The sequence below is a fragment of the Salvia miltiorrhiza genome, chromosome 2, assembly GCF_028751815.1.
Source record: "Salvia miltiorrhiza cultivar Shanhuang (shh) chromosome 2, IMPLAD_Smil_shh, whole genome shotgun sequence".
NCBI lineage: Eukaryota > Viridiplantae > Streptophyta > Magnoliopsida > Lamiales > Lamiaceae > Salvia > Salvia miltiorrhiza.
This window is the reverse complement of record NC_080388.1, coordinates 42,176,151-42,189,651: the sequence shown is the minus strand read 5'-3', so window position 1 is coordinate 42,189,651 and position 13,501 is coordinate 42,176,151. Positions and strand designations below refer to the sequence as shown.

Here is a 13,501-nt window from a genome sequence, read left to right as displayed (position 1 = left end):
CAAATTTAAAATAGAAGCTATAAGGGTATAATAGTACAATCATAATTATTTTTATTATTTTTTTAAATAAGGGGTTATAGTGAGAAAATTGGGGGCTATGTTTAAAATTACCCTTATAATTTAGTGAAATTAATTGTGGACATCGAAAAGCTTGTATGACATATCAACTCCGTGGTCATTGAAAAAAAAAATAGAACTTAGGATTATTGAAATCTAAATACACGAACTTTGGGCTCATTTTAATTTTTTTCACGAAAAATTATCAAAAAATTACACAAATTTTGATTCATTTTATTTTTTCCCACAAACTTTAAGAACAATTAAAAAATATACAAACTTTGGCTCATTTTATATTTTCTCCCATCAAATATATTGTTATAAAAATGATCAAAATAAGTTTTTTTTAAATAATGTCGTTTTGATTATGAAATATATTTTAAAATAAAAAAAATCATGTCATCTATGAATAATTGTCATCTATCATTAATTAAATTAATTAAGTTAGCTAGTTAGTTATAAAAGAATTATTTGAATCATTTTTTTATAACAACATATTTCAAAGAAGAAAATAAAATTAGTCAATGTTCGTATATTTTTCAACAATTCTCAATTCGTGTATTTTTTTGACAACTTTCAAAGTACATGAGAAAAATCAAATAGGCCCAAAGTTCATGTATTTTAGGCGCTAATAACCTTAATTTTATAACAAATTAAAGGTGGTAACACTAATCTTAAATACCATATTAAATTGCAAAATAAGTGAAAATTCGTATATTGATTAACAATTAACCCATCAAATTACCATGCAAAAGACAAAAGAAAAAAAAAAATCGATATTTGAAACTCTATCAAGAAACCTTTCATCTATGATCTAACACATGCCTAACTATTTGGGACTCGACCCATGCTTACTGACAATGAGATTCGAACAGAAAACATTTTGTAAATTTAAGTAACAATTGAAACACGGTTGGATCACAGTCCATTCGTTCAAACGGTTGAAGCACACCAAAAAAAAAACAATTCGTTAGTACAGAAGCCTAGGGCGTTAATGGAGGCAAAATTCTCGAGTCACTCAAAATTCATGGGGCGGGACGCGAAAAAGAAATTAAAGAAATCACAGAAATTGAATAAAAAATGAAATAGGAAGCGAAGAAAGGCGTAGAGACTGTCCCCTTGTCTTGCGAGGCAGGACAAGTGGAATATTATTCAATGCAGTAGGCCACACCACCACTCAATACCGTCCGATCAAATTTTCCAAATCATCGGAAAATAATCAAATCCCAATTTTGGAGTGCGTGCTTCTCTTTGCTGGCGCAATAATTGCTACTGCTGCTTGCTGTCGTGTTTTTTGACCATTCGAACAAGGCCATTAGCTATTGGCTGCCCCACCGTAACGCTGGTGCCGCACATGATTTGTAAAAGCTTTCTAAGTCTACCATTTTTCTTTTTTAAGAGAACTCGATACTATATATGTAATGTACACTGATTTTTCAATGCATGATTGAATCTTTATGTATAATTTGCAATATATTGCGGAGAAATGTAAATATACCCAATACACGAACTAAACCACCAAAACTGATAAAATTCAGACTCATAAAATTCCAGTAAAAGATTTGCCACGAATTAAACCACCCATCATGATGCTACACTGCATAATACATGCTCACCCGAAAAAAAAATATTTATATTTAATAAAGTGTAATACTCATTACTCACTATCCATTTTATATACTATATGGTAAAACACTTGTGGGAATATTGACGAAATCAAGGGGCAAAATAAACAGAAATAGAAAACTTGGCATAAATAAGCAACATATTTTCTTTCACAACATGTAAGGGCAACTGTAACAAGAAGAAACAGAAACAGAAGAGAAGCAGAAGAAAAATAGAAAAGTAAATCGAACCCACCATTTTTTGGTTCAGGCTGGCTTCTATAGGACAACATCTATTCATACACTCTGATGATATCTTTTGCCTTTTATGCATCGCTTTCTTCTGGGTAACCAAACATATACACAAAAAGGATCTTCCCTCTTCCAGGAACGCTGCTGCTCGGAGGTGGGAGACAAACGGGCAGCTTTGTAGGAAAAGGGAAAAAACAGCATGTATGGAAGACACAATCCAGATCAGCCTGCAGTGGGATTGGCCCCCCTTCGGTTCTGGTCCTCATAGCTCAACAGATTCCGTTGGTTCGGCTAACCCCTCTCAGTTAGAGGTGTTATCGAACCGTTTTAAGAGTTCTTCAACCCATTAACTACCATTACTCGAGGATAATCTATTTTACGTCATTCCCTCATAGGATGCAAAGAATTGGAGGCCCATTTGTCTTTTCACGTGGTCAGGTATCAGCTTGTTGATGAGATCTGGAGAGGCACCAGACAACTATATCGAGGAAAGAAGAAACTTTAGTTAAAAGGACAAATTGTAACTGGGAATAATCGAGAAATTATAGCACTGTTCTATCTAGTAGCTCTATTACCATTAGTGACTTAGTCCAGATAAAATGATAGTGAGTATGTATAGTGTAAGGTTGCAACAGGTCAACAAGTTCAAATATGGCCCTAATGCAGATATCGGAACAGTTAGGCAACCTATAGACTTGCACAGAAAAGTTGGACAGACCAAGATAACGTGAATGTGTAAAAGCACCAAAAAACAAACAATGAAAAAAAAACCCAACCAAATAGAAGAGACAGCTGGAAATTTGCTTCATTATATGTAGATTACTAATTAGCTTTCAGATTATCACTAGTAGTGTGCAGACATAGGTCTGTCTAAGGCGTGCAAGTCAAGCACTACCCTCAAAATTACCATCAAGAAAAGCATCCAGTTTGGTCCATTTAGTTTGCTTTATATGTAATATCAGACAAGCTTCCTCTAAAAAGAAATTAACAACTGATAATATGATCAGGTTCATTAAAAGACACAGTTCAAATCAGTTCTTTACTGTAAATGCAAAATGATAGAATATTCACACACCTCCTGTTTAAAGTTGAACAGAGGCGGCAATGGGCGACCATTTGGTAACCGGGCATTAGGTTCTCGTAGCTCATCAAAAAAAGGATGTGCACATGCTTCAAGCTACAAGAAGAAGCATAATGTTAAAGGACGTGTATACAATGGCATATATTAGGGATTCGGGAATGCACTTAGGCAAACCAAGACCACGTCTTTTTCTCCAAACAGACTGCAAAAAAACATAGAAGAAACTAACCGCAGTGCAACGAAGATTTGGGGAGTATTGCAGCAACCTGGAAGTAAGATCTATTGCTTCTGGAGGCATCCTTTTGTGAAACACCTGAAAGTACACATGGGTACAGGGCAGGTCAAAATACAGAAACATATGATATGAAACATGTGCAAATTTTGCATCACCATCCTCACAAGGATACTTTTAAAAGTAGAACAAAATACAGTACATAGGCCAAGTAAAATACATATTCCACACACCAGCATCTGCACTATGCCACAATACGACAGACAAGACTACTACTCGCATAACTTATACTCGTTTAACAAGTGTTTTTTCTTTTCTCATTCTTCGCCTTTCTTTTATATACCATCATCACAAGTCTTTTTACTCTGTAATGGGCTTGGAGAATGTGCATCATTATGCACATTTAAGCTTAACTATGGGGATCTCAAGTCAAAAAAAAAAAGCTCAACTCTGGGGATCTCAAATTCTCAGGACAACAAGATTGCAACAAGGAGCCTTAGCATAGAAATCCTTAAGCTAGAGGTCGTACCTTGTGCCAAGGATGTGCCTTAATTTGGGGAAATCTAAAATCATTGTAGTTTGGATTCATACAACGGATTTCCTCCCGTGTTGGAGTTCCAAGTACCTAAAAGAGAAAATAATAATTTAGGAGACAAGTCAATGACTCAATATATAACATCACCTCTGAAACAATGACTAAATTATACCTTAATGACTTCCACAAGCTGGCCAACAGCATTTTCTCCAGGAAACAAAGGCTACACATTGCACAATATGCATTATTAGGTCAGAAGAACATACTAATAGCCAATGAAGGTAACAAGCATGTACTTTACGGAGAGCAAAATTAGCAAGGCTACTCACTTGACCCAGAAGAAGTTCAGCAAGGACACAACCGGCTGACCAGATATCAATGGATGTAGTGTATTCAGTTGCACCAAAAATGAGCTCAGGAGCTCGATAAAATCGAGAACAGATGTACGATATGTTTGCTTCACCTCTCACCTATTAAAAACGAAAGTCAAGCAATTATAAGTACAAAAGATAAAAATGAGTTGCAGCATAACTTCAGTAAAAAAAGTTCAATATGGAAGCTACGGAGCTAACATCTTCCACTTTATTCCAAATCATAGGAAGCTAAAAAAGGATCACTTACTAATACTTTGGCACTTCCAAAATCGCAAATCTTGACCTGATGGGTGGAAGGATCGACCTACAAAGATAAAGCACTATCAATATCAAACCACTCATCTTATGCTAATTGCGAGTGCAAAATCTATTTATCCCTACCAAAACATTTTGGGGCTTCAAGTCTCTGTGGCAGACACCAGCAACAGAATGCATGTAAGCCAACCCACGGAAAATCTGCAGATCATATCCAAATTATCATATTGAAAACAAAGAAACATAAAGTTGAAAGCACTTTATAAGGAGTTATTTTACTTACTTGGTAAGTATAAAGTTTCACATAGATGAGTGGCATTTTCTGGTTTGCATCACTATAATGCTTCAGAACCCGAAACATACTTTCTGGAACATACTCCATAACTAAATTGAGAAAAAGCTCATTTTGGCTTGTAGTTGAGAAGAAACAATGCTTCAAGGAAACAATGTTTGGGTGATCCATAGTCCGCATTAACTGCAGTTCACGATTTTTATATCTTCTGTCTTGCAAAACCTTTTTTATAGCCACAGTCTCTCCAGTTTCAATGCATTTTGCCTGAGTAGAATAATATATAGCAAATAAGTTTCTTGAGAACTGACACCACGAAATTGGAAACTAGCACTAATGGCACAAAAATGTAAATACCTGAAAAACAATTCCAAATGAACCAGTCCCTACAACTCGCTCCGCCATGTAACTAACTGTCTGCATAGTACCAAAAAAAATGAAATTAGACATAAACCAAGGTTTTCCTTCTTAGGTCTTTTCTCCTTGCAGAGAAAATGAGGTAGAACAACCATTTTTAACCCCTTCACCCTTGTCTCCGCCAGTTCCTCTCAAACTTCTATTTGACATACTGATAGGCCGCTGAAGATAGGCTTAATTTCAAGAACTAGACTTAACAGCTCAAGATTGTTCACTATAGTCTACATCAAGCCTAACAAGCTTCATACAACCTAAATCATCCAAACTTAAGCAAAATAAAGTTGCAGTTATTAGCTCAGTCAATCAAGCCCAGCAATTGGTCAATAGGTTTACCTGCTTAGGTTCCCCATTCTTTCCCCCAATGGTAGTCGAAATTATGTGACCAGTGACTGTGCCATTCCCATCCATCACAGGAGCAGACATCTCCTGTATAATGATAAATTATGCTCATATAAGAAACCACATTACTCCACCGCTACTAAAGATCAGCTATGAAAGCTCTTCCTATGGATATGCACATTTGGCAAGAATACACACTCTAGCAGAGCACGTAGCAAAGTAGTAGTGCAAATATATAATTCAACGAAGAACAAAAGCATAATCCAGGACATAAAGCTAAATCCATAATTTACGACACCTTCACTAACCAAAAAATTCCAATTATAGAAAAATAGTAACCTCACTAAAACATTGTGGCTTAAGGCATCGATCTACTCCAAGGCCATAGAAACTTCTAAAATCGAGGTAGACAGAAGTAAATAACTTTCCATAAACTTGAGAATAAAGAAAAGCTTGACACCACAAATCTAACCGCCAATTCAGATGAAATAAAATTTCTCTTAGCTCGTCTATAATTGAAGGTAAAACCTAGGCAAATTATAGAATTAATGATTTCTACACACACCAGAACAGAATCTACGACTCCTACATAACGGTTACAAGCAACAATAGCCTCAAGCACCAAAACTATAAAATCTGCTAAATTCAACGCCAGAATTTCATTGATTCAGAAAAAATAAAACAAATAAAAAATGCAGATCTGCCATTTCCGTAGTTATGACGAAAGAAAATAGAAGATTTAACATAGTGTGATATTTGGAAATCAATCTCACAAAATGAGAACAATCTTCGGCCAAAAACGAAAAAGTAAAATAAAAATTACCTTATCGTCGGCCATAACAGTAGAATTCCCAGAGGAAAATCGAAAGGCGAAAACCTGAAAAAACGGAGAACACAAAACGATATTTCAACTCTGCGATCTGCGCAACATTTTGGCGTTGATGATTGTCGGTAGAGAAAAGGGAAAGAAGAACACAATTAGGGAGAGAGAGAAAGAGAAAAAGAGGAGAGAGGCGTGGTTAGAGGAGGGTGGTGGTGGTGGTGGTGGGGGTGGGGTAGGGATGCTGGGACCCACAAACCAAACAGCATCCCATGTGATTACAGCTCTCTGACTCTCCCTCTCTCTTTCTCTCTCCTCTTTTTTCTTTCTCCTTTTTCTTATGTTTGAGGAAATAGTTGGGCGGAGAACCACCTTGGTTTCCACTTTATTTACGATGCCTTGCCTCATTTAGATCACAAATAAAAACCGTCAATTAATTAGTATTCGTTTTATAAAGCGACTTTGATTGGTGCTGCACATATTGGGCTTGTAGAGCAATAGATGGGCTTCTCGAACTGTGTTATAATTTTCAGCCCATACTTTTCTATGAGTAAAATGTTTTTCAATCTGGGTGATTCTATTCACAACCCCATTTTGCTTCTTATAGCTCATTTTTTAAAATAATAATTAATTAAAAATTTATTATTTTATCCTATAGTTTATAGTCCCCAATTTATCTATCACCTGGGCAAATCTTAACATTGACTCGTGCAGTTCCTCGGAAATATTGGATTTAAATTTGCGATTTTCTAATTTCATCGCAATTTTTTTAATAGACGTTTCAATTCATGACCACTGACTATATATAATCAAATCTACTACATCTGTAGTATGGACAGGAAATAAAAAAAGGACGACAAGCAGCACCTTTTAAAGACAGATGGATTTACGAGAACATCTAATCTATCTACTAGAATTTTTTGAGCATGTAATTTCATGGTTCACCCAAAGAAACAACGTGATGTTGGTAGAGACAAATATTTTTCTCAAACCCGTTTGTTTGGCACGGATTCTGTCCTGAGAATGTAATCTGATTCCAAAATATTAAATTTCTGTGTTTGATTAAATTTTTATCGGTCAGGAAAAGTAATAAAAATCCTGAAAATCAGGAAAGTAGTGCAACTTTCTAGGATTTTTATTCCCTAACTTTTCTTAGGTATTCTTTTTCCTGATTCTCAGGAATCTTACTTATTTGTATTATTTTATAATAAAACTTAAATTATAATTTTTATTTAGTAGGTATTTAATGTTTTGTATTATTATTATTATTATTATTATTATTATTATTATTATTATTAGTCCATAATTTATTTTAAGCAAATTATAATTTAATTTTCAGAACTATGAATCAACTTTATATTGTTATTATTATTATTATTATTATTATTATTATTATTATTATTATTATTACTATTTAATTGATTAATTAGTTCATAATTTATTTTAAGCAAATTATAATTTAATTCTTAGAACTATGAATCATACTTTATTAAGAAACTTAATTTAATTGGCACCCTACTCTGCGTTCTTGTGCTTTCAAGGGCATTTTTCTTTCTTTTTTTTATAAACCTTCAATTTGATTAAGAAACTTAATTTAATTTTTTAAAACTATAAATCATACTTTATTTCATACATCATCATCATCATCATCATCATCATCATCATCATCATCATCATCATTATTATTATTATTATTATTATTATTATTATTATTATTATTATGTAAGAAAATTTGAATTTAATTTTAGAATTATAAATCTTATAATTAACCTGAATAATGTACTTTGTTGTTATTAAAAAAATTAATTAGAGAAATATATTATAAAGTTTAAATTACAATTTAATTACTATATATATATTGATTAATTATATTTATTTAATGATACAAATCCGGAATCCTAACAATTATTTTTGATATTTCCAAACATTGGAGAATGAATCTATTAGGATTTATTTTCTAATAAATCCCGATTCAGATTACTTTCCTGGCAAACAAACATGCCCAAAGGGTCTTGTGATCATAAGTAAAAAAAATCACATCACATTATACATTAAATGTGAGTAAGATGGCTTATGTTACAAAATAGAATGGTGTTTTCTCTTGTTTGAGGAGATTTATACGCAGCAGATAATCAAAAGTATCTATTGCTGGAAATTTAGTAGTAGGATCAGGCTGAAGTCTGACCAAGGCGTCGACTCCAACAACAATCTCCAAAATCTCTCCGGTGATCTTGGCCTGACGCTTCCTGTTGTAGACTCTGTTCAAACACTTACTTTTAGTTATAGATATAATGGATTAGCAGTAGAGTGATTAATGTGTGAAGTTAATGTTCGAGGAGGTGGGCAAAGTACTAATTCTCATATACTATAGTCAAATGAAATAGATATATATTTAACATGTAAATTTTTGTCATGGAAGCCCGTCTAGCTCAGTTGGTAGAGCGCAAGGCTCTTAACCTTGTGGTCGTGGGTTCGAGCCCCACGGTGGGCGGTTTTAAAACCATTGTTTATTTATTTCATTTTTTGGCTCCTGCTTTTGCTAATTTTGATTTTGTACTACTTGAATTCAGATGGAGACATTACAGTTGAACTGGAACCACCGGAGCAGGAAGAAAAGGAGAAAAAGAGGTGAAGTAAAAAATCTTAATCTGGAATCAGCCAACCTGCATATTGAAGAGAGTTGATGGATGTAGCCACAGAAAATCCATCAACTGGAAAAAATAATTAACAGCATGAAATCATTTGTAAAATCCATATGGTGCTTAGAATTGTTATCCCATTCGTTCACTTATATATTGCTACAATCTTTGCTATTCTTTAACATATACTGGAATTAGAAGACGTTCTCGTAGCTTTCTATTCATTGAGCTATTTATAATTTTGAGTATATGAAAGATTAGGATGTCTATATTATTTATCACCCAAATCTTAGACCACCAGCTGTTTGGTGAAATGTCTGAACGAAAATTGACTTGTTTTATTCTTTTCCTTAGGTGTATTCTTACTGCCCTTTTTTAACCTTAAGCATCGGCTAATAGCGTTTAAGATTCGGACAAGAAACCCACTTTACACACAATGATACAACGCAATACTAGTATTCGACTTCGACTTAAAGTATTATCCCGACATCAACAAAATACATTTCTCTAAGATTCATGAACCGTTAGTTCTCCATCAGCTTCATTAAATTCCAAGATTTCAATTTGTAGTGTCATCTTCTTTCTTGGCAATTCCTTCAACAACCAAACATCGGCGTTTGATTTTCTGCAGCTCCGCTAGAGCTTCTTTCATGTTGATCCTGTCATAAGGGGATTCTGCAGAACACTTGAAAGCCAACTCAAATATGGATGATGTGAATTCAATAATTTTGTCGCCGTGTTCTTCATCAAGATCCATTAGTAAGTTCACATCTATAACTCGATCTGCTGACTGTGGAACTGAGCTTTCAATCCAGACCTTCAAGGTTAGATCTCCATCAAACATATTGTCACTTGGTTTCTTTCTCGCAAAGGTTTCCATCAACATTATACCAAAGCTGTAGACATCACATCTTGTAGAGACTATCCCTTCAAAACCATACTCTAGAACGACAAACAAGTATCTTTAGTCATAAAAATGTTTAGTTAGAAGACACCATTTATTTAAAATCAAAGACTAAGAATTTACCTGGAGCAATGTAACCAAGTGTTGCTAGAGTTTTCGTTATCACAATGCTCTCCTCCTCGTCCAATAATAGTTTTGATATACCAAAATCACTCACATGAGCTACCATTTCTTCATCTAACAAGACATTGCTAGGCTTCAAGTCACAATGAACAATTGGAGTAGAGTAGCCATGGTGAAGATATTCCAATGCCAATGCCACATCAATCATTATGTTCAACCTTTTCATGAAATCCAAGCAATAGTTGTGTGAATACAACCATTGTTCCAGGTTTCCCTTTGGCATGTATTCAAGTACCAAAGCCTTGAATTCTTCATTGGAGCAACTGCTTATGACTTTCGTCAAATTTCTATGACGAATATTACGTAAAACTTCACATTCAATATCAAAGCTCCTGAAAGCAACTTCAGATTGTAGTTTAAACACCTTTACCGCAATAACCTTCCCATTTCCAAGAATTCCTCTATAAACAGAACCAAAACTTCCCATGCCTAGTAAGTTGCTCTCACTGAACTGTTGAGTTGCATGTGAGAGTTCATAGTAGGAAATTCTTTCAGTTATAGCACCCAAAATTCCAGCAGTTTCACTAGTTGCTTTATCTTTCCTTTTGTATCTGAGAAAAATAAAGCCCAAACATAGAATTGTGGTGAAAGCCACAACCCCAACAAGAATGAACAAAGCAAGTTCTACCTTCTTCCTCTTTGATCTGTGCTTCTTGACAACATGACAAGGCGGGACTTGGAACCTTGGAATTCCACATAGTGCTTCATTACCTTTAAAAGACTCCATTGTGAAGTTCACAAAAGGACCACCACTGGGAATTTCTCCACTTAGAGCGTTGAAAGAGACATTAAAGTTATCGAGGTGTTGAAGCGCCTGCAAAGATTTTGGCACTGAACCAGAGAGGTTATTATTAGAGAAATCTAGAGTTTCCAAACCCGTAATGCTCCCAATGGACACTGGGATTGAACCTTCTAGTCTATTTTGTGCCAAAGAAAGATCAACCAAATTTTGCAAATTACCAATCATGCTTGGTATAGAATTTGACAATTGATTCATTGATAGATTTATGGAAATTGCTGCTACTAAATTACCAACATATGGAGGTAAGAATCCGGTCAATGAGTTAGCGGATAAGTCTAGCACCAGCAAATTTTTTAGGCGCCACAAGCCTGATGGTATGGTTGAAGTCAACATGTTAGAATCTAGATAAAGTTGGCTTAAGGATGTGATATTTCCTAAGCACTTTGGTATTGGACCAGACAAATGATTCCCACTCAAACTTAATTCAGAAAAGCTGTATATATCACAAAGATCCTCTGGAATAGAACCATTGATGTTGTTGTTGTGTATATATAAGCCTTGGAGCTTGCGCAGGTGCTTCACAGTAAGCGGAATATTACCAGACATGTGATTGCCATCTAAACGAAGTTGAAACAAGTTGGTTAAGTTACCGATCTCAGCAGGAATTCTGCCCTTTAATCTGGCCTCGAATGCAGAGAATATTTGGAGGTGGGAAGATAAGTTTCCAATGGAAGATGGAAGAGTCCCATCAAGAGGATTAGCACTAATGCCCAAAAAGGTCAACGATCTGCAATTCGTCAATGAAGTAATGAAGCTCACTTCTGAAGATGATGACGATCCAATCGTTAGATTGTTTTCATACAGATTCAATATCTCAAGAAATGTTAGGCTTCCCAGAGAGTGAGGTACAAAGCCAGTGAATTTGTTATTACTGAGATCAAGATTTCTGAGTCGGGAACAATTGGAAATGGATTCGGGTATTCGTCCGCTCAAGTTATTTAAACCAAGGTAAAGTTCCTCAAGAAAAGGATACCCACTGCACAAATTGATTGGAAGATCACCGGACACGCCACTCTGTGTAAGTGAAAGTTCTCTAAGAGTTGAGATGTTAAAAATCTCATGTGGCATTGAACCACTCAACGTGTTCATTCCTAATCTAAGTATTTCCAGCTGGTCAAGACGTTGGCCAATTTCTCTGGGTATAACACCTGCCAAAAATACATAAGATCGAATTTGAAAATTTAATAACGATACAATATAATGGACTCAATTAACATTGTTAAAAAGATATAAGTTGTTGACTTGTTGTACACACCTGTGAAATTGTTGTACGAGAGATTCAAGTTTATCAGCATAGTAAGATTCCCGATATCCCTTGAAAGGTTTCCCGTGAAATTGTTGCGCCACAGATATAAGGTTTGCAGAGAAGACATATTCATGAAAATATTAAAATCAACTGAGCCCCCAATCTGATTGTTTTCAACACCAAAACCAACCAAGCTCTGAAGATTGCCAATCTCATATGGTAGTCTACCTGCCAAAAAAGTTATAAACTTTCCTCAAACAAAATTCTCAATCTAATATCGATAGAAAATCAAACGTCATTTTGCACATGTTTATGTCAATCTAATGCGATAAGAATGTAAACCATACCGTTCAAATTGTTACCACCAAGAGCTAAAGCCACAAGAGATGTTAAGTAGCCGATTTCTGAAGGTATCTGCCCCCTAAAAGAGTTATAAGAGAGCCCCAATCTCTCAAGTCGTGAACATTGGGATAGATTTGTCGGAATGGAGCCGCTCAGCTGATTGAAAGAGAGAAGAATCCATGCAAGAAATGGAAGGTTACTGCACATGTCTGTTGGAAGACTTCCACTCAATTCATTATATGTCAAACCTATTTTCATCAGGCTCGATATATTGAAAATGGCAGATGGTATAGCGCCCGATAAATGATTTGATTCAATCCACAGATTTTGTAGACTTTGAAGCCTCCCTAACTCTTGTGGAATTTCTCCACTTAAAGAATTGGAAGATAAGTCAAGAAATTGTAGGTTTGTCAGGTTTGAGAGGGATTTTGGGATGTAACCTGTGAAACTGTTATTGCGTAAATTCAAGTACTCTAATTTTGGTAACTGACCAAACAATGGAGGGATGTCTCCTGTGAAGTTGTTGAGTCGGAGAGATATGAACTTCAACCGGCGAAGGAGAGACAGCTGGTGAGGCAGAGCTCCACTGAAGAGGCAGCTGGTGAGGTCGAGGGAGACGAGGAAGGAGAGGTTTCCGAGTTGCGGTGGAATGGTGCCGGAGGGACTCATGTAAGAGAGATTCAAGGCAGCTACTCTTTGGTGGCGCAAGCTGCAGGTGACACCAATCCAGCTGCAGACGGAGCTTGAATTGCTCCAATTTGTTTCGAGTATACGAGAAGGGTCGGAGGTAATATGTTGTTTGAGTGAAAGAAGCACACTTTGATCAGTCGAAAGACTCGTAGATAAACAAGGATGCATTTGAAAGGTTATGGTAAGAACTGCATATGCAAAAATGCAATAATAGTATTTCTTCATGGCTTCAAACTGGAGGGTGTGAGTGATTATTCTACTCCCTAATAGTTGCAACTACTAATAGATTTTCTCCATATATGGCTGCAAATTGTTTCTAGTATGAATGCAATAATCTTTTATGAGCCAGTTTTGATGTATTTTTTTTGACTTTGAGTAGGCTCTTTGTCAAGTACTCTTAGAAAAAGATAGAAAACAACAATAAAAGTTGTCTGTGTAGG

At 35.4% G+C, this 13,501-nt stretch overlaps 2 protein-coding genes and 1 non-coding gene across 3 annotated transcripts; 1 reads left to right on the top strand and 2 right to left on the bottom strand.

The window, feature by feature from the left end:
* Nucleotides 1-1,786: 1,786 nt before the first annotated feature.
* Nucleotides 1,787-6,660, bottom strand: LOC131013524 (shaggy-related protein kinase eta). Its single transcript, XM_057941635.1, has 12 exons — nt 6,259-6,660; nt 5,430-5,522; nt 5,037-5,096; nt 4,674-4,946; nt 4,517-4,591; nt 4,383-4,439; nt 4,091-4,231; nt 3,934-3,984; nt 3,756-3,851; nt 3,224-3,307; nt 2,989-3,090; nt 1,787-2,391 (listed from the first exon to the last, which is right to left on the bottom strand). The coding sequence occupies exons 1-12, from the start codon at nt 6,271-6,273 to the stop codon at nt 2,290-2,292; spliced, it is 1,149 nt and encodes a 382-aa protein (XP_057797618.1). The 5' UTR covers nt 6,274-6,660; the 3' UTR covers nt 1,787-2,289.
* A 2,013-nt stretch (nt 6,661-8,673) lies between these two features.
* On the top strand, nt 8,674-8,746 carry TRNAK-CUU (transfer RNA lysine (anticodon CUU)). The gene has a single exon. It is a non-coding gene; the product is annotated as a tRNA-Lys (tRNA).
* Nucleotides 8,747-9,331: 585 nt separating this feature from the next.
* LOC131013522 (probable LRR receptor-like serine/threonine-protein kinase At3g47570) lies at nt 9,332-13,501 on the bottom strand. Its single transcript, XM_057941633.1, has 4 exons — nt 12,377-13,501; nt 12,039-12,257; nt 9,922-11,931; nt 9,332-9,836 (listed from the first exon to the last, which is right to left on the bottom strand). Exons 1-4 carry the CDS (start codon nt 13,284-13,286, stop codon nt 9,454-9,456), a joined length of 3,522 nt encoding a protein of 1,173 aa, XP_057797616.1. The 5' UTR covers nt 13,287-13,501; the 3' UTR covers nt 9,332-9,453.

Excerpts from the sequence above, each read along its gene's own strand:
- LOC131013524 (XM_057941635.1), bottom strand. Across the intron at positions 4,440-4,516 it reads TGAAGCCCCAAAATGTTTTG|GTCGATCCTTCCACCCATCA; the intron begins GTAGGGATAAAT and ends TTATCTTTGTAG. Across the intron at positions 3,308-3,755 it reads AGGCACATCCTTGGCACAAG|GTGTTTCACAAAAGGATGCC; the intron begins GTACGACCTCTA and ends GTGTACTTTCAG.
- LOC131013522 (XM_057941633.1), bottom strand. The coding sequence starts at position 13,286 with ATGAAGAAATACTATTATTGCATTTTTGCATATGCAGTTCTTACCATA. Across the intron at positions 12,258-12,376 it reads TGGTGGTAACAATTTGAACG|GTAGACTACCATATGAGATT; the intron begins GTATGGTTTACA and ends CTTTTTTGGCAG. Across the intron at positions 11,932-12,038 it reads CTCGTACAACAATTTCACAG|GTGTTATACCCAGAGAAATT; the intron begins GTGTGTACAACA and ends TATTTTTGGCAG.